The sequence below is a fragment of the Pimephales promelas genome, chromosome 4 (assembly GCF_988280905.1).
Source record: "Pimephales promelas chromosome 4, fPimPro1.hap1.1, whole genome shotgun sequence".
Classification (NCBI taxonomy): Eukaryota; Metazoa; Chordata; class Actinopteri; order Cypriniformes; family Leuciscidae; genus Pimephales; species Pimephales promelas.
This window is the reverse complement of record NC_142772.1, coordinates 42,275,009-42,296,181: the sequence shown is the minus strand read 5'-3', so window position 1 is coordinate 42,296,181 and position 21,173 is coordinate 42,275,009. Positions and strand designations below refer to the sequence as shown.

At 39.5% G+C, this 21,173-nt stretch overlaps 2 protein-coding genes across 2 annotated transcripts in view; both read right to left on the bottom strand.

The window, feature by feature from the left end:
• The window catches only part of gnb1l (guanine nucleotide binding protein (G protein), beta polypeptide 1-like), a 37,652-nt gene extending 36,032 nt beyond the window's left edge, over window positions 1-1,620 (bottom strand). Inside the window, exon 1 of the mRNA XM_039659536.2 lies at window positions 1,514-1,620. The gene's annotated coding sequence lies outside the window, so the exon portion shown is untranslated. The remainder of the gene's footprint in view (window positions 1-1,513) is intronic.
• A 9,838-nt stretch (window positions 1,621-11,458) lies between these two features.
• Window positions 11,459-21,173, bottom strand: part of txnrd2.2 (thioredoxin reductase 2, tandem duplicate 2) — a 31,527-nt gene continuing 21,812 nt past the window's right edge. The window contains exons 14-17 of the mRNA XM_039659673.2: window positions 17,276-17,368; window positions 16,620-16,691; window positions 15,419-15,516; window positions 11,459-15,239 (exon numbers count right to left, since the gene is read on the bottom strand). Of these exons, the coding sequence (XP_039515607.2) occupies window positions 15,110-15,239; window positions 15,419-15,516; window positions 16,620-16,691; window positions 17,276-17,368 (393 nt within the window). The 3' untranslated portion in view covers window positions 11,459-15,109. The remainder of the gene's footprint in view (window positions 15,240-15,418; window positions 15,517-16,619; window positions 16,692-17,275; window positions 17,369-21,173) is intronic.

Genomic DNA, 21,173 nt, shown 5'->3' with positions numbered 1-21,173 from the left:
ACACACTTTGTGTCTTGTCAATTGAACCATTTGGCAACTTTTTAGTAAAGTAAAGTTTTCATTCAGCATCTTATTGGCATCCATTTCGGCGTCTCGCACTCGTCATCCACTCAAAACGTAAAAAACGTAACAAAAAGTCTTACGGGTTTGGAACAACATGAGGGAGAGTAATTACCGACAGAATTTTCATTTTTGGGTGAACTAACCCTTTAAGTCATACTTAAACTGTATTTAATTGGTTGGATACAAAATCTTAAACCATGTGGAATCTGCAAACAAATTATCCATTTCTTATAACTAACATAATGCATCACACACACCATTGTCAATTTCATACATTTGTGTTTAGTTTTGCTGTGGACAGAATAATAAATGTGCCTTTTGGAGTGGTTTAAAGGAGCATATCTATAGCTATATAACATTTTAGTGACTACATTAGAGCTCACTGAAATCTGTTCTAGAGCACCATATATAAGTCGATATTATTTCTTGGTTTTTGAAAGAAGTCTCTTATATTACCCAAGGCTGTATTTATTAGATCAAGAACAATAACATAGTAAATATCATTACAATTTAAAATAACAGTTTTCTATTTGAATACATCTCATTTTAGCATCATTACTTTAGTGTCACATGAATGACCCTTCAGAAATCATTCTAATATGCTGATTTAGTGCTCAGGAAACTATTTATATTTTAAACTATACATATTTTTTGTCAGGATTCATTGATAAATTGAAAACTCAAAAGAACAGTATTAATTTAACAAATATTTTGTAACATTATACATTTTTTTCCTATCATTTTGATCTTATTTAGTCAGTTTTCCATCAAGTTCACACAATTGTCATTGCAGCATAACCACAGGTGTGTTTAACAATAACTACTACTATATAGGCATGTTATACTTCCATTAGACAAACAGAAAGGGTAGAAAATGGTAAGCATACAACATTAGTGTTTTTAATGTACTGTTTTGCTTGATAATGATAAGGCAAAAAATTGAATAAATATTGAAATGGCAGTTTGATATTTCAGTAGAATGAACACAACTTTAAAATGCAATTACATTCATGCGTTTTTTGCTTTTTGGGGCTACAATATGCACAAATACAGATTTAGCACTTTTGTGTCATCAAGTTTACCTCGAATCTAACATTAATAGTAATCCCATATTAGTGTAGATGCAGTATGGATTACAGCTTGCAACTGTCCGAACCTTACAGTCCTCTCAAAACAGACCTCTGCAGAGTCTGACAGCATGACTGTAACGTTACTGGGTGAGTGAAGCATTCAGTGTTGACAGCTGTGAGTGATAAACCACTGACAGGTTGTTTACACGCAGAAACCTGCTCTCACTGCAAACTTTATCGCACAAACACATCCGAATAAAGCATTGATAAGCACAAAACAGCGCGCGATGTAACAACAAATACCCGCGTGTGATTATTTTTACACGGAATCAACTCAAACAAACATTGCGCAATCCGTTATAGGAATGTAAACACGGTACCTGTACAAACGGCGGACTCCCGCGTGCGACGAATGGAATCAGAACATGCGACAGCGAACATGAAAAGCCCCGTAGCGGAGGAGAGCTGTCTTCAGCATTGCCTGAAGAAAAAAAAAAAAAGTTGAAAAACAAGTTTAATCTAATTTATTAACCCTACTTACCAACAAGTAAAATAAGAGCAATCTCTCTTTCTCATTTGTTTTCTTTCGCAAAAGCGTGAAAAACAGTAGGCCTATTACATAACTAATTACTCTGGTATTTAAAATAAAAATTAACATCCACCAAAATTTTCATTATCAATTGTTTGTTGACTGGAAAATGACAATTAGCCTAAACAAGTTTAATTGTGTATTATTTATTTAGGATATATACAGTATATATAAAGTAAAGTGTTACCATTTTTTTTATCTGTTTGTTTCATTGCTTTGACAATGATCAACAATACTGATGAATCATTCAGCCAAAAAATGATAATTTAGGCTACTCCCCCTAAATTTTTCCAAACCGGTATGAATTTCTTCTGCTAAAATAGAAGATATTCTGAAGAATGTCGGTAACCAAACAGTTGATGGGCCGGATTGACTTCCACTGTGGGCCTATTTGGAAAAATGTGGAAGTCAGTGGGGTCCATCAACTGTTTGGTTACTGACATTCTTCAGAATATCTTCTTTTGTGTTCAGCAGAAGAAAGCAACTCATACAGGTTTGGAACAACTTAAATGATGACAAATTTTCATTTTTTGGGCGAACTAAGGATGTGAAAATCATAATAAACAAATGAGCGCTCTCCTCCAAACAATTTGAGAAGCTTTAAGAATCTATTTTACTATTATGGCATGATGTTTTTCTTTGGAGTACCAAGTGAAAATGACTATGATGAGACTCCTCCCTGCTCACTATAGAGCAGCTACTCGGCAAACAGTTCAGGTCTTTTTTGTTTCCCTCCTCTATTTCATCCTTTCTCTAATTGAGAAACCGGGAGGGGGAAAGTCCACTCTAATCCACAGAGCACATAGCCGCCTTTCATACTTGCACCGGTGAGAGAGAGACCTTTATTTGTACGTTTCGATCATGGAGAAGAGGTTTCAGGCTCAGCTGGGTTTGAGCAAAAAGATTAGATGTAACCAGAGCAGTTTAAACCTCTTTAGAGGCCCTGGATTAGCTCAACTGAGGGTTACTCCATCTCTCCATGCATCTCTTCATCTCTCTTAAATGAGACAATAAGATCCACAAGGACACAGGTGCTGCGCAGAATGTTGAAGGAATGTGAGGCGATCTATAGATGAGGAAATTTAAAGCATTAATACACTTTTTTCTAGGTGGTTCTGAAAACCCATCACGGTGAGAGTCTCAAACAGCGTGGGAACGACCTACTAAATCACGCTTCTCCACTCGATCTTTAATGACATACAACTCTTTCTACATCTGCACTACTGCCCACAAAATCAGAATGCAATGCAGTTGACTTTGTTCAGTGTGACAAATGAACTGAATTAAGAAATGTAACTATTTAAAAATTATATTAAACATGGTATTATGCACAATATTTAAATGATTAAGGGCATATTCAAATATGTAGAATTAAAATAAATGCAAAAATAACCAAAAATAGACAAAATAACCATATTTATTGACAATGATGTGGAATAGTATTGTTTAAAAAGTTTATTGTTGTTTGTGATATAATCTCCATTTGCAATGCATTAATCTGCATTAATTCAAGCAATCACAAGATAATTTGATCATATAAAAGCTCGGCCAACCAAAGATAGATTTAGATAGATAGACAGACAGACAGATAGATAGAAAGATAAACATAGAACTCATATACACACAAACTCTAGCTATATTAAATATATAATTGAACCAGAAATTAAAATGCATAATGCATTATGTTCCACTTACACTGATCAGTATTCAGCAAGCATCATGGAGTGATGAGATGCAATTAACGTAAATGGAAGGCGGCAGGCCGGTGACCCTGCAGAGGGGGCCCTTAAAAACGGCAACTTCTGCTCAGACTGGTCAGATGCCATGCCCCACGTAACCATTAATTATTGGTGCCATCTCGGATTACCCACAATATACCACAATGCCAGTGAGGGAGCGCTGCGGTCTCCCTGGGCCTGAGGAGGGGGCCGAACATTGTCCATCTTGATGGTGGAAAAGGAAAGGAAATCCCTTGGCTCTCTCTCGTCACAGGGGCGTGTAGGTCAGCTTACAGCTCATCACTAAATTAGATAAGCTTTTAGTCAAACAAGCCTCTCTTTTAGACCAGTCAGGCATGAACTTGATGTTACAGATCCTTTTGAAAATAACTACAGTAAATTCTGCCCATTATGCACTTCTAATAGTAATACAATGTTACATAGTTTTGTATTTGTACATTATTAGTCGTTCAGTGATGTAAAAATCAGCACTGCAGCCCAGACAACAACATAAGGTCGGCCCAGATCCGGCCCACATCTGATATGTAAGTAATAAGAGTTCAAAATTTTTAAATGTACAATTACATTTTTTTTTTTTAATAATGTGATCACTGTTTAACGTGATTTGTATCACACTAAAGAAGCTATATTACAACGAAATCTGCAATATTCAACACATACCTTCATCAGTTATTGAATGCACATCCCATTCAGAAGCATTTATTTATTTATTAGGGGCCAAGCGCCGAAGGTCTGTAGGCACCTATTGTAAACGTTAGTGTTCGTCTTATAATTCTTTTGATTCAGTGCATCAACCTGAGTCGAACAATAACCAATTTTCCCACACACTCTTAGAAGAAATGGTTCTATTTAGAACCAGAAATGGTTCCATCCCCCGCTTCATATGTGGAACTCCAAAATGCTTCTATATAGAACCATTTTTTTGGGTAAAAGGTTCTATTGACCAAGTAGGGGTTCCAAATACGTTTTAAGGTTCTATATAGAACCTTTTCTTCTAAGAGTGTATCTCTCGCATGCTTTTCAAAACCTTCCAACCATCCTCCTCCTCCTTCATCATCAACCCTAACAGCTTACGATTTTGCCATATTCTTCATAGATAAAAGAACCGCCATCAGCGGCCAATTTACCATCCACAAACTGACACACATTTTACCAGCTAACGCACATATTCTACCCTCCTTCTCTCTACCTTTCAAAGGCAGAAGTCTCCAAACTTCTCCTTTCCAATCACCCTACCACCTGTCCGCTTGATCCTATTCCCACTAATCTACTTCAAACCATTTCTTTCTCAGTTGTACCCACACTCATGCCTATCATAAACACATCTCTTCACACTGGTTCCTTTCCCACAGCTTTTAAGCAGGCTCGGGTAACCCCACTGCTTAAGAAACCCACGATAAATCTAGCACATCTGGAAAATTACATACTGGTATCCCTTCTTCCATTCCAACGAGATGTTTTCAACCAGATCTCTTCCTTTCTTACACAGAACAACCTCTTGGACAACAATCAGTCTGGTTTCAAAAGCAAACTGCCCTGCTTTCAGTACTGGCAAGAGCAGCTTCCAAATCCTCAGTTTTCATCTTGCCGTATCTGTCTGCTGTCTTTGACACAATTAACCACCTGTCAATCCTAAAGGTGAAGGGCATCTTGGGAAATGCACTCCAGTGCTTCAAGTCTTACCTCTCAGGTACGTCCTTTAGAGTGACGTGGAGGGGTGTGATGTCTAAGACCTAACATATAGCTACTGGAGTGCCTCAGGGCTCAGTGCTTGGACCACTTCTCTTCTCTTCATTAAAACAACAACATTTATTTGAAATAATCTTTTGCAACATTATAAATGCATACAGAACTATGCCAAATTAAATGTTTATTTTAGACATGTTTGCATGGTTTTGGATAACACAAACCTCGGTTGAGATGTTTTGGACTTCTGCATCATCTCCCAGCCGTCTCTCTGTATGTGTGTGTGGGGGTGGGAGGGTGAGGATGGACTGCTGGTGTCTGTGAAAAGCAGAATCTAATAACACTCCTCCAGTGAGGGCATGGCAGAGACCCAAGCCAGGCAGATATCCTGCTCCTCTCAGCACAAGGTTAAGATCCTCCCTGGAGCTGGTGAAGGGGATGAGAGAGAGAGAGGATCGTACATTAGAGACTCATGGCCTTATCTCAGAGGTTTGAACCTCCCTACAGCTCTGGCTGATGCCCTCACCCTACAGGGTTTGTCATAATACTCCACAGCTGTGAAACACACAAAGAATGAACGGCATTGCATTTGCAAAATAATTACAGTAGTTCTGAATAAAAGGATGCCACTTGGTTTGATATCTAATGCAATGAGGTTTACTATAAATGGGTCTTTAAGTGTCTAAATAACATTAAATTACTCTATAGTAATTGTATAAGAAAGGAAATAAGAAAACATCAGCATCTAAATGATGCTCAACACTGTCCTGTACAGATTTCAAATTTCCATTCACATTCTGTTTATATCGTCCAGAAGTCTGGGTTAAGACTTTTGTTATATTTTTTTAAGTAAATCTCATGTTTGATTGAAAAAAAAGGTATTACAATTAAAAAAAAAATATAATTTGAATATACTTTAAAATGAACAAAATGTTATGTGAATTTTTAGCATAATTTCTCCAGTCTTCAGGGTCACACCATCCTTCAGAAATATTTCAGAAATATTTGCTGCTCAAGAAATATTTCTTATTATTTTCAATGTTGAAAACAATTGTCCTGTTTAATATTTTTTTCTGGAAACCATGATATATATTTTTTTTCTTGAAATGAATTTATTCTTTGATGAAACAAACATCATTTATTGGAAATAGAAATGTAACATTACACATCTTGACTTTTGATCAATTTAATGCATATATATATATATATATATATATATATATATATATATATATATATATATGCATACATACACACACATATACTGTACATATATATATATATAATTTTTTTCCCAATGTTTAATTTTTTTGATGAATGTCTTTTATTCATCAATTATATTTGTTTGTGAATATATATATAAATATATGAATATATATATATATATTTTTTTCCAATGTTTAATTTTTTTTTGATGAATGTCTTTTATTCATCAAGTATTTTTTTGTTCATGTATGTATATATATATATATATATATATATATATATATATTATATTTTATTTTTTTTGGATGGATGGATGAGTTGCCAAAACCTGTCAGGCAGACATACAAGATCCAAAAAATTCCCTGGAAAAATTGTCCTTACAAAGAATGAGTAGGTGTCTCGAAACTTTTGACTGGTAGTGTATGTCTCTGATTCACAGTGAGTGAGTGAGTGAGTGTGTGAGAGAGAGAAAGAGAGAGAGAGAATGTGGCATGTTCATTGAAAGTCATCCAGCCCAGGGTTAATGTTGTGGCTGTAGAGTGGGAAGTATTGTCACAGCCAGTAAAGATAAGGTGATTTATGACAGAGAGTGTGAGGATAATAATCACAGTGCCACAGGGCAGGGAGAGAGGACGGAGAGTAGGAGTGAAGAAGAAATGTTTTGGCAGGAATTTCTCACCACTGCAGATCTGAAGACTTGAGTGAAAGAACACAGAACCAGAATCAATGAGCATTTAATCACCTGAATGAAGATTGAACAGTGAGAAAGAGACACGCTGTGGAAGAGCTGGAGAGATGACTCGGCATCTTGATTCAAATTGAAAGGAGGAATTCAACCTAATGGAGAATTTATTATCATTTACTCAACCTCCTGTCGTCCGAATTTCTATTTCATATGGGAATACAAGAGGAGATGTTTAGCCAAAAATCCTTGTTGCTGTTTACATAAAACGAAAGTAAAACCAAGGATGTCAAGCTCAAAAAAGGACAAAAAAAACCCAAACCTCAAATGTCAATCAAATCTGTCATTTGAAGAATTTCTGTCAACAGACTTTTATTGCACTTTCGTGTTTCCGTGTTTCTTTATAGCTTGAAACATCCTCTGAATACTATAAGCAGAAGAAAGTAAGTCATAGGAGTTCAAATTTAGATTTTTTTAAGCAAACTATTCCTTTAATGGCAAAGTTACAAGCATTGGATCACAGATGGAAAAGTAAGATTGCTTAAAAACACAATTAACCCTAAGTTTTCTGTTAAAATAAGTGCTTGGCATACACAAACAAAACACTTAAAAAATGATTTCCCTGTGAAGTAAAAGTACTGCATTCTGCATAACGGTGAGTGTTTACAGTAAACAGCACAAGGGAGGTTTTGGAGATGGAGCCCGTGAGGCATGTCTCACACCGTCCCACAGAAAGAACGAAAGCAGACAACAACAGAACAAACCCTCTCGGGTGTGATGCAGCAAATCAAATGCCTCATTATCTCAGTGGCATATTTATTGATATATTGTTTTATGCAAAATAAAGTCTGTCTATCTGTCTGACGACTAACTGTCATTATTTAATTACTGAAAAACAAATAAAGAAGATAGCTGAGATAATGACAGCTGATTCACCACTTCCCATTTTGTTTGGTTTCATCCAAGCAAATCACAAACTATAGTCTATACAACAATAGTGGGTGTTCAGAGTACATTCAGAAATAATGTTTTAATAACTTAATGGGACTATTAGCAAAACGTTCTTCATTTGGTTGCACTTTATTTGACAGTACATGTTGTAATTACAGCGTACCTATGAAAATACTGGGTAATATAAGATAAATAAAGGGGTTACGGTTAGGTTTAGGAGTAGGTTCAAGGTTAATACCTGGTTGTAATTGCAGCTAATTACTGTAATAAGTACATTCTACGTAGATTAGGAACATGCTTTGTGAAATAAAGTGCTACCCCTATTTTTTGTTAGCAGGGATGTAGAATTATTAAGAATTTTACATATTACATTTAAAAAGACTATACAAACCACACATAAATGAGGCATGATAGTGTGGCTTATATGATTGTCCACCACTCTAAAAAATGCTGGGTTGTTTTAACCCAATTTTGGGTCAAATATGGACAAATCCAAATGTTGCATTAAAAAATGCAATTAGAAAATTTAACCCAACTGCTGGGTTTGGCCATATTTGACCCAAAATTAGGTTAAAACAACCCAGGATTTTTTTAGAGTGCAAGCAGCACAGATGTTTTCAACATTGATAATAATAAAAAAAATGTTTCTTGAGCAGCAAATCAGCATATTAGAATTATTTCTGAATGACCGTGAAGACTCATCACATGAATAAATGACTTTTAAAAATAATATATTCAAATAATTCATTTAAATTGAAATAATATTTCAGTTTTGACAGTACACTGAAAAAAATAATATGCTTTATCTAATCAATAAAATTGTGGCAACATATTACGAGCAATATTATTAATTAAATTGTACAAATTAGAATTAATTAGAATATTAATTTGATTACTCAATTCTAATTTGTTCAATTTAATAAATAATATTGCTTGTAATCTGTTGCCACAATTTTATTGATTAGATAAAGCATATTCATTTTTACAGTGTATTTTTTATCAAATAAATCAGCATGATCACACACGTTCAATCCGACACACATCAGGAAAAAAAAAGGACTATAATTGCATGGCCCCTATTCATTTTACCAATAATCCCCCTTTTCTATGCCAAACTTTTGCAAACGTATGTTTACACAAGGTAGATATTTGTTTCTCCTCCCAGGGCTTTGGACACAAGCGTAGGGCTGTACAACCAGCATGAGTGTAAACCCCCAGAAGGGTGATGAGGGCCGCCTGACTCGCATCCACAACTCCCAGCTCAAACACACTGATTCCGACTGTCAACCCACAATAGCGGAGGATTAAGACGCTAAATATCCACCCAACCCACCTTGACATGTTGACATGTTCTGCTAAGTGTGTTTCAAGGTGGATTTACGTACATTTGTTCCATTTGGAAAGAGAAAGAAATGCTGAAAGCGTGTCGCTTTTCTCTCAGTGGACGACGGGGTTGGCTTTTCCCTTAATGGCTGTGGAGAGAGCTCGGAGTTAGGAACGTTTTAGGGGTGACAACGTTAAGAGTTTCAGGGTTTGTGAGAGCCCCGTCCTTACGCAAACAAACAGAGAGGAATTTCTGCCATTGTTGTTGTGCAGCTTTGACTGACAGGTCGGCATTGCCGAGGAGCCTGTCAGCGAAGACAGCGAGAGGTCATACCGTGACCACCCCTGCTGAGAGAGAACTCCTCGGGAGCTGACCTTACACACACACACACACACACACACACACAGTTAAAAATTTAGGGTCTGCAAGGTTTTTACATTTGAAAGAAGGCTCTTATGCTCACCAAGGCTGCATTTATTTGATTAAAAATACAGTTAAAACACTGTAATATTGAGAAATACTATTATTTTATAAATGTCATTTATTCCTGTGAAGTAAAAGCTGAATTTTCAGCATCATTACTCCAGTCTTCAGTGTCACATGATCCTTCAGAAATCATTCTAATATGCTGATTTGTTGCTCAGGAAAACAGTTGAAAACAGTACTGCCTAATATCTTAGTAGAAACTGTCACATATTTTAGGACTCTTTGATGAATTTATTTGAAACTGAAATCTTTTGTAACATTATACATCTTTTACCGTCACTCTTGATCAATTTAATGCATCCTAGCTGAAAAAAAATATTTATTTTTAAAAAATATAACTCATACTGACACCAAACTTTTGAACCGTATTAGCTCTGTCTCAAATCCTAGTGAGCGGCCTAACCTTAATCGCATTTTAAGAACACATAGGCACTACAGTCACAAAGGTAGAAAGCAATATTAAGCTTTTTCAGATATCTAATTTCGACCAAATGCTTTTCTTGTTGCAATCCCAGAATGCATTGCAACAAGTTCCATATGGAGTTGAGAGTCAAGAAGAGCGAAACACTAACGAAAAATAAAACATTGCTTTAAATACCGAAAATTATTGGTGAAATAAAAGGTACAATAATATAAAAATTGACTATTTTAGCTAATATTTTTGTTATGCAGTTTTATGTTTATTATATGCTTTTTGTGTTGTAACTTGAAATCAATTGCGAGTTCCGTCTTCCATGTGGATCACGTGAATTTAGTGTACACTTGAAGTTGCTGCCTATTTAGAATCCTTTTGGGCTAATTTTCCATTGTTTTTCAATGTAAACATTCAAAAACGTTTTGTATGTCTTGCAACGCAGCGCTCAAGTTAAAAGAAGTTAAAGGGATAGTTCACTTTGAAACTATTTTTGATATGATTTAGCTTACCTCAAGGGCATCCAAGATGTAGGTGTTTTTGTTTCCACAATATTTTCAATTTTTATATTTTTAGGTCAAACCGTTCTTGTCTGTGAGTCATATAATGGAGGTATATGGTCACCACCTCAAAGAGCATGCACAGGGAAGTCTAAATTAAACATGATTTAATGACTCGTAAATGTAAGTACACATTGATGGCCTAAGACACGAAACGAGCGGTTTGTGTGAGAAAACTAACAGTATTTATATTGTTTTTACCCCTTGCAAACCCAGGGTAGACCCCATAAACTTCCATTATATGACTGACAGACAAGAACGGTTTGACCTAAAAATAACAAAATTTAAAATACCGTGGAAACAAAGACACCTACATCTTGGATGCCCTTGAGGTAAGCTAAAACATACCAAAAATTAATTTCAAAGTGAACTATCCCTTTAATCTAAAAAAAAAAAGACCGTCCACTTATCTGTCTCACATTTTACATGCAAAAACATTCTGTGTGAATAGCTTCATAGAAGTTGTACAACATGTAAAACACGAAGAACAGACGGAATACACACAAACCGAAAGCGCAACACTCTGTAAGACGCTACAAAAAAAAAAAATGAAGACACGACACAATGGCTGAAAAACACACAATCAACAATTAAAAAAAGAGAAAGTATGCTGCTTATATAGGAAATAGTCAGTGAGGTTGCTCACACAAAGTAAATACACACCATCTGAAAAAAAAACAGAGGACAGAACAGAATCTATCATTATTTTAATGGTGCAACTGTACACTTGTATATTTTACTACACACATATAAATGATCCAGCGCATAGCTTAAGCCAAATCAGGCTTCTCTATTTACAGGAATAAATGTGACGCCAGGTGACATCAGACTCGCCCTCTCCAGTTTTGGCTTTTAGTGCAAGTCATCATTAGCTGGGCCCTTGAAAGTTGAACCCTGACCCTTCACAGTGTGTGTGTGTGTGTGTGTGTTTGGGGGGGGATCGGAGCTGCCGTCTCAAGCTGGCCTGCGGGTAATGTGTCTAAAGCATATTTTATCAACATTTCAGAGAGACAATCAATGCCGATAACTGTTTTAATTTCAATTTTACATATAACATTTAGATTTGAGCGAGAAAATGTCAAAGTTTGAACAGTAACATGACATACGCTAGTATATCTGAACACTTTGGACAAATAAGCTCCCGCATATTTCTGTGTTGTGGCGCAGCTCCGGCTGTGAGTGTGTTGTGTGTGTGTGTGTGTGTGGGTTGATAGAGCCAAGCTGTTGGTGGTAGTGTGTTGGGGTCAGGGTTCTTCAGTCAGCACCCCGTCCCTGACTCGAGCACACGGTACCCCCCTCTTCCCATCAGTCCTGGGTACAAATAAACCTGGTAGCGCAGTGCTCCTCTCCACAGCAGGCTGTCACTCCTCTCTCAGGCTCATTAATCAGAGCCAGGGCAGATTAGACTTCAAACAAAAACAAACTCCAGATATACCGTTCTTCACTCCCAAGTCTATGGCATTCTCATGAAACCAATTGATATTTTACACAATGCGAAGTGTTTCTGTCTTCATTTACTCCAAGTTCTAAACTTGTATGAATGATTTCAGCAGAACATAAAACTAAAAGAAAAACATTTTGAGAGAAGTCTCCAAACCAAAACTGTTTGGCAACCTTCTTTTGTGTTCCGTCGAAGAAAGTTTGGAACAGCACGAGTAAATGATGAAAATGTTCAATTTTAGGTGAACTGTCCCTTTAAAGGAGTAGTTCAGTTTTAAAAACAAAAAAACTTTTGCTGATAATTTACTCACTTTGTCTTTCTTTCTTCAGTCGAAAAGAAATTAAGGTTTTTGATGAAAACATTCCAGGATTTTTCTCCATATAATGGACTTCAATGGGAACCAAACGGTTCAAGGTCCAAAAGACAGTTTCAGTGCAAACTGCAAACTGTTGAAAGGGCTTTAAACAATTCCAGACGATAAATAAGGATCTTATCAAGCGAAACGATCGCTCATTAAAAAAAAAAAAGAGCTCAAATGGTCACCTTGCTCTGTTCTGTGATGCGCATTCGTGACTCTACTGTTTGAACTCGTTCATCAAAATTGACGAATCTTTTTCGTGTCATTTGGTTCATTCAACGATGAAATGAACGAGTTGACTCGGGAAAAGATTCGTTCATTTTGATGAAGACCCTTATTCATCGTCTGGAATCGTTTAAAGCCCTTTGAACAGTTTGCAGTTTGCACTGAAACTGTCTTCTGGACCTTGAACCGTTTGGTTCCCATTGAAGTCCATTATATGGAGAAAAATCCTGGAATGTTTTCATCAAAAACCTTAATTTCTTTTCGACTGAAGAAAGAATGACATGGATACCTTGGATGACATGGGGGTGAGTAAATTATCAGCAAAAGTTTTTTTAAAAGTGAACTACTCCTTTAAGGATGGGGTATGAGGCATTGAAATCTTGACTAGCGTTTCTTACGCGGATTTCATATTCATTTTGCATACAGCATGTATAACTACAGAACTTCTAGAACAAATTGAGCGACTATGACTCGTCCAGGTGTTTTATACGTTTTGCATATCTGTTTTTAACTGCATTACAAATGCAAATGCCCAGATTAACTTTATTACCCATTTTACTAAACAACTGAAGTGATATTTTGTCCAAAAATATACATTGTGCCATTATTTACTCCCCCTCACGCTTTTCCAAACCTGTATTTCTTCTTTTAGTGTTACACAAAGAAATAAAGGCTTTCATGGAACAATTATTCTGGTGGCTCATTTCCATGCTACAATGAAGCTGTAAATATAGAACATAAAAGTTGTTAATAGGTCTCATGAGCTATATATGATAGCTTTGTGTGAGGAACAGAGGAAATTGTTACACTTTTAGGTCGAGTTTGAACTTGAACGTGAATTAATTATTCAGGTCGGTTTTGTGATCTGGATCAATCGAATTATTGAAAAAAAAAAAAAAAAAAGATTTGTTCATAAATCCAGCACCGCTACTTATCTCATGAATGCAGCGAACAAAACTAAGGTGGGAGATTTGAAGTCAATAACAACTTAGATTTGTGGAACATATAACGAAATCTATCATATGACTACAAAACACATGTAATACAGTCGTTATGGTCACTTTTATGAAGCTATTAAATCCTTTTTAAAGTTTGAAAGCCTCCTTGTAATTTAATGGACAAAGAGCAACCACTACAAATCTAATTTCCTTCATCAGTGTTCTGACCGACAAAAACGTAAAATCTTGCATTACAATTAGATTTGCATCTGCGGACATTATATATCAGTACGTTTCAAAATGCACATGTGCTTTTCATACTATATCTGGTTTGAAAGTACACAGATTTCCAGTCACAAAATGAATTGAACTTCAGGGAATAGTTGCAGTTTAACTTCCCTCAGAGCGGGCGGCAGCACCATAAGCCAAAGCTATTAGCCAAGTACACAAACAACAGATAAGCTAAACCTATGGAGCGATAACTGCCCGGCAAGTGTTCAATTAATCTTAACATTCTGCCTGTGATTAACTGTGACTTGATTCATAATGACTACTCAGCTCTGAGATTTGTGTGAGTGAAGAACAGGGGGAAAAGGAAGCAAACACTGCCACCTTTAGGCAGCCGGTGGTACTGACTTCTTTTAGGCTTTGAGCAGAGACATCAGGGGCAGGAGAGTATGTTATTGTAACACGTACTCTCTGCTCCCGCTGTGCACTGGGGAAACTCCTGAAGTCCAGGACTAAACAAGCGCTCACTCTGTCCACGACCGGGTTCTGCGTTTGAGTGACACGCCGCTCACCGAGTGTTTGTCTACGTCCCTGGGAAAAGGGGTGGTGTCAGCGCAGCGACGGGCCTATCCCATCCATCAGTGTCAGGAGTGGCGCATGACTAATGGACAGGAAGTACAACCAGAGAAACAACAATATTTGGAGAATATATTTCAGAAACATTAGGCCACTTTCTCCAACGGTTCTCATTTCAGCAAACTGTAATGGGGGTTTAATCCTGATTTATGGCCGTGTTTATCTGTTCGCAACGTCGCTTGCGGTCCGTGTTGCTCTAACCTGGATCCGCGTTCGTATTCTGTAGAGCAAACGTGAGGACCTTATTGGATTATCTTGACCTGTGGTAAAAAGCTAGCCGAACTCTCCTGGATTTGGACTCATAGAGCACGTACTATCATATATTAAACTGAAATACATTTGCATTCTGTGGTCATTCGATAAGGCCCTGATGTGCACAGAGACGAGATAAAAACGGAAGAGCGAAGACTGAAAGCCCTGAATTTTCATGAGATGCTTCCTGTAACTCCATAACTCACATGATCATAACCCTGTTTACTGGTTCCCGTGTGCTCGAGTGATCAGGGAAGGGACGCTTAACCTCAGCAGCCCGTTACCGTGGCGTCAAGACCGGAGCGTTTAGTGATGTTGAGTTTGGTGAACTCCTCGGCGCAGGTGGGGTGTATCCCGACCGTGTTCCTGAGGTGTCCATAGGTAAGCCCACACCTGCAGATATAAACACACAGACGTTGTATTCATTCGCCCACAGGTGTTGTAACGCACTCTGATTTGAATTTACACGCAAATGTATGTGTAATGAAACAGACACCTGGGTGATATCAGAGCAGATCAAATCAAATGAATGTAATCTGACTCCAGCTCAACATCACGTGCAGGTTACTTACTGGAAGCCCAAAGAAAAGCCCTGTGTGACTTCACCAGCGTTCGGCCCAGTAAAATGCAGACCCAGCACACGCTGCTCACCCTCCCGTAGACAAATCACCTGCAGGAAAGAGAACATGGGTTTAGTTATTATTAGTTAATAATTGAGATATGATGACCATCATTATATTATTACATGAACTTCCAAAGAAATGTATCCTTTTACTCTTCACCTTAAACTTATAGTATTAAAACTCAATTTCTATTTTAAAACCCTTTTTTCAGCAGCCATTACTCCAGTCTACTAAGAAACCGATACATAATCTTTATGAAATCCTATCTATAATACCTAAAAACGGCTGTAATGAATAATCAATATGTTTTGCAGTTGCTTGTGTAGTATATATATATATATATATATACACACACATACATACATACATACATATATACTAGGGCTGTGCAAAAATTAATTGCGATTAATCGCATCCAAAATAAAAAATATATTTGTGTGTGCTGTATATATTTATTTTGTATAAATAAATACCTATGCATGCATGTATATTTTTAAGAATTATTTGCGCTTAAATTCTGTATATATATATATAAATACAAAATCTATATTATATAAATATAAATATTTTATATATGAATAACACATTTTCTTAAATATATACATGCATGTGTGTGTATTTATATATACAAAATAATTAAATACAGCACACACAAATATATTATGTAAACACAGACTTTTATTTTGGATGCGATTAATCGCAATTAATTTTTGCACAGCCCTAATATATACATATATGTATATATATATATATATATATATATATATATACACACATATATATACACATATATATATATATATATATATATATATATATATATATATATATATATACACACACACACACACACAGTATATTATATCATAAATATATATTTGTTAAAAGGCCCAAAATACATTTTACACTAATCAACACATTAGTCTCTAGTTCTTTTGAGAAATTAAACTATTTATGAAACATTTGACATTTACTTTCTGAAATAGTTAAAAAAAAATATGTACTACAATTTTACTTTTGACTAGATTTAGATCAATTAAATTCTATTTTAGAGAAGTGTAATTTTCTATAGAAAATTGTCTTAGTTTGTGTGTGTATATATGTACATATATATATATGTATGTGTGCGTGTGTAACTATTTTAAAATACCTTTATATAGCATTGAGTGGCATCTCTCTCAGCCACAGTGAACTCGAGCGGTTTGTAGAAGGCATGGTACACCTGTTAAACCAGACAAAACAAAAACTATGATACACCAACAACGACATCATCCTGAGTCATCAATCACTTGAGCTCATCATTGGAAACAAGTGCTGCTACTGTTATGTTTGTGTCTGTTACTAAACATTTTTTAGGTGTTGAAATCATCATTATTGAACAAGCTTCAGAGCGAGCGCTCTGGCGTGCCGACACATGCTGCTCACAGCTGTCAGGGCCAATGGGATACTGCATTTTTGATCATCTCTCATCAACCTCAACAAGCATCAGTCAGCCCTCCTGAACAGCTGTCAATCAAACCAGAGGCACAGCCCTCTCTGAATGCTTTAGGCTTTAGGGCCATGCAGGTGTGCGAGGACCCAGTATTCACATACACACACGTATACAGTAATAGAGCCAGAGCCACAGTTAGGATGATAGTAGAGCCAACAGTTAGGATAATGAACTATATTATTGGAGGAAGAATTGTTCACCCTATCCTGCAATATTAATTGCATGTATTGAACATGTATTGCAGTGGCTGCCATTTTATAACTGCACTTCACATTGTATCTAATAGCACCCATGGAAAAATTGCTGTATTTTACCTCAATCTGGTCTTTGCCGTGTCTCTCTTCAGCCTCTTCTTCAGACAGACCTACACAGCCATACTCTAGTGGAGTGAACACTGTAGTGGCCACCTACACACACACACACACAAATAAATTAACTGGAGAACATCCATAATAAAAAAATACCAAAAGCAGGACTAGAAGGTTGCATCAAGGTTTTTTGTTGCACCAGGACATTTTTGTGACAATATTCTAAAAAGTAATTCTCCTTACTGTCCAGTCATTTCAATATTGAGTTTATATGCGAGATTACATTTGTTTTTAATGATTACATTCTTATAAAAATTACTGTAATGTAATCACACATTATAGAATGTGTGTGGATTAATCTCACAAAGCCTGTCAAAAACATAAAAAAAAATATATATATATATATATATATATATATATATATATACACTGTATAGAATAAAAAATACTGTAATGTAATTATACACACACACAGGTGTCTGTGTGTTTATATATTTTTAAAAATGTGTGTTTATAATTATATTACAGTAATTTCTTATTTTGTTTCTATTTAATAAAGATTTCTTTATTACTATTTAATAAAGATTTCTAATATCTTTATTTCTGGATTAATCTCAAAGCCTGTCAAAAACATCTGAAAAAAAAAATTAAATAAATAAATAAATAACTATATATATATATATATATAACTATATATAAATATAATTAATATATATATATATATATATATAATAATTTTTTTCAGATGTTTTTGACAGGCTTTAAGATTAATCCAGAAATAAAGAGAGAATGAGAACACATGGGTGTTGTCACAGTCTTCGTCTTCACCTGTTTGTCTCGTCATCTGCACTACACCTCCCCGGATCCTTTTGTTTCCACTCCCGGACTCACTCCCCAATCAGTCACCTGTTCCTCGTCCCGTCATCATCGTTTTCACCTGTTTGCACCTCGTTTAGTTTGATTCTGCTGTGTATTTAGTTGATTCTCATTCAGTGTGTCTTTGTCGGTCGATGTTTAATGTTACCCGGTATGTGCTCCGGTTTCCCTGTCTTCCTGCCTGCATTCTGTTAATAAACGTCATCTTCGTGTTCAAATGGACTTCTTCCGCTCCTTCTACCTGCACTCCTGCACTCCCACCACCACACCCCGTGACAGATCGACCGACCGCACCAGTAACAGCATGGGACTTCTCCTAACCCCGGCTTTCACCACCTTCAACCTGTTTCAGGACGGGCGCTCTTCCGAGGAGTATGTCGTCAGGTTCCTGGAGCTCTCTGCTGGGGTAAGTTGGTCAGATGACGTCCTAAAGTCAGTCTTTTGGCTGGGTTTGGACGATCATCTGTACCAGCAAGCCCCAGCAGCAGCGTTTCCAGGGACCTTCACTGGATACCTGAACCATGTGTTGTGGTTGAGTGGGTCAGCCTTCACCGTTGGTGAGGCTGAAGATGACAACACCACTCAACCCCACACACACCCCATCATCACCGCATCAGCCCTCATCGCCCATCAGTCCGAACCACACACACCCATCATCACCTCACCAGCCATCATCGTCCTCCCGTCTGAGCCCTCTTCACCGCTGGTTCCGTCCAGCTCTCCAGAGTCTGAATGCTCTTCACTGCTGGTTCCGTCCAGTTCTTCAGAGACTGAATGCTCTTCACTGCTGGTCCCGTCCAGCTCTTCAGAGTCTGAATGCTCTTCACTACTGGTCCCGTCCAGCTCTCCAGAGTCTGAATGCTCTTCACTGCTGGTTCCGTCCAGTTCTTCAGAGACTGAATGCCTTTCACTGCTGGTCCCGTCCAGCTCTCCAGAGTCTGAATGCTCTTCACTGCTGGTTCCGTCCAGTTCTCCAGAGACTGAATGCTCTTCACTGCTGGTTCCGTCCAGTTCTTCAGAGACTGAATGCCTTTCACTGCTGGTCCCGTCCAGCTCTCCAGAGTCTGAATGCTCTTCACTGCTGGTTCCGTCCAGTTCTTCAGAGACTGAATGCCTTTCACTGCTGGTCCCGTCCAGCTCTCCAGAGTCTGAATGCTCTTCACTGCTGGTTCCGTCCAGTTCTTCAGAGATTGAATGCCCTTCACTGCTGGTCCCGTCCAGCTCTCCCGAGTCTGAATGCTCTTCACTGCTGGTTCCGTCCAGTTCTTCAGAGACTGAATGCTCTTCACCGCTGGTTCCGTCCAGCTCTCCAGAGACTGAATGCTCTTCACCGCTGGTTCCGTCCAGCTCTCCAGAGACTGAATGCTCTTCACTGCTGGTTCCGTCCAGCTCCCCAGAGACTGAATGCTCCTCGCTGCTGGCTCCGTCCAGCTCTCCAGAAACTGAATGCTCTTCACTGCTGGTTCCGTCCAGCCCTCCAGAGACTGAACGCTCCTCACTGCTGGTTCTTTCCAGCTTACCCGAGCTCGAGCTCTCAGCCCCGCTGGTTCCGTCCAGCCTTCCCGAGCACGAACTCTCCGCCCCGCTGGTTCCGTCCAGCTCTCCCGAGCGTGCACTCTCAGCCCCGCTGGTTCCGTCCAGCTTTCCCGAGCACGAGCTCTCCGCCCCGCTGGTTCCGTCCAGCTCTCCCGAGTGTGAACTCTCAGCCCCGCTGGTTCCGTCCAGCCTTCCCGAGCACGTACTCTCCGCCCCGCTGGTTCCGTCCAGCCATCCCGAACCTGAGTTCCCCTCACCTCTGGTTCCTACCAGCCCCGTCCAGCCATCGCCCGAGACCGTCCAGACCATCCAGCCAGAGACCGTCCAGACCGTCCAGCCAGAGACCGTCCAGACCGTCCAGCCAGAGACCGTCCAGACCGTCCAGCCAGCGACCGTCCAGACCGTCCAGCCAGAGACCGTCCAGACCGTCCAGCCAGAGACCGTCCAGACCGTCCAGCGAGAGACCGTCCAGACCGTCCAGCGAGAGACCGTCCAGCCCGTCCAGCGAGAGACCGTCCAGACCGTCCAGCCAGAGACCGTCCAGACCGTCCAGCCAGAGACCGTCCAGAACGTCCAGCCAGAGACCGTCCAGACCGTCCAGCCAGAGACCGTCCAGCCAGAGACCGTCCAGACCGTCCAGCGAGAGACCGTCCAGACCGTCCAGCGAGAGACCGTCCAGACCGTCCAGCGAGAGACCGTCCAGACCGTCCAGCCAGAGACCGTCCAGCCAGAGACCGTCCAGACCATCCAGCGAGAGACCGTCCAGACCGTCCAGCGAGAGACCGTCCAGCCCGTCCAGCGAGAGACCCTCCAGACCGTCCAGCCAGAGACCGTCCAGACCGTCCAGCCAGAGACCGTCTAGACCGTCCAGCCAGAGACCGTCCAGACCGTCCAGCGAGAGACCGTCCAGACCGTCCAGCGAGAGACCGTCCAGACCGTCCAGCCAGAGACCGTCCAGACCGTCCAGCCAGAGACCGTCCAGCCAGAGACCGTCCAGACCATCCAGCGAGAGACCGTCCAGACCGTCCAGCCCGAGACCGTCCAGCCCGAGACCGTCCAGTCCCCATCTGCCCTTCACCCGGGGACTCAACCCAAATATTTTTTGGGGGGGGGCCCAGTGTCCCGGCCACGGCGGAGAAAGGGCCCGAAGGGACCTCACCGCCGTGGCCGCCCGAAGGGACCTCACCGCCATGGTCGCCCGAGAGGTCCTCACACCCTGCTCCGCCCTGGCCACGCCCTCATCCTGCTCCGCCCTGGCCACGCCCTCATCCTGCTCCGCCCTGGCCTCGCCCTCATCCTGCTCCGCCCTGGCCTCGCCCTCATCCTGCTCCGCCCTGGCCTCGCCCTCATCCTGCTCCGCCCTGGCCACGCCCTCACCCTGCTCCGCCCTGGCCACGCCCTCACCCTGCTCCGCCCTGGCCACGCCCTCTCCCTGCTCCGCCCTGGCCACGCCCTCATCCTGCTCCGCCCTGGCCTCGCCCTCATCCTGCTC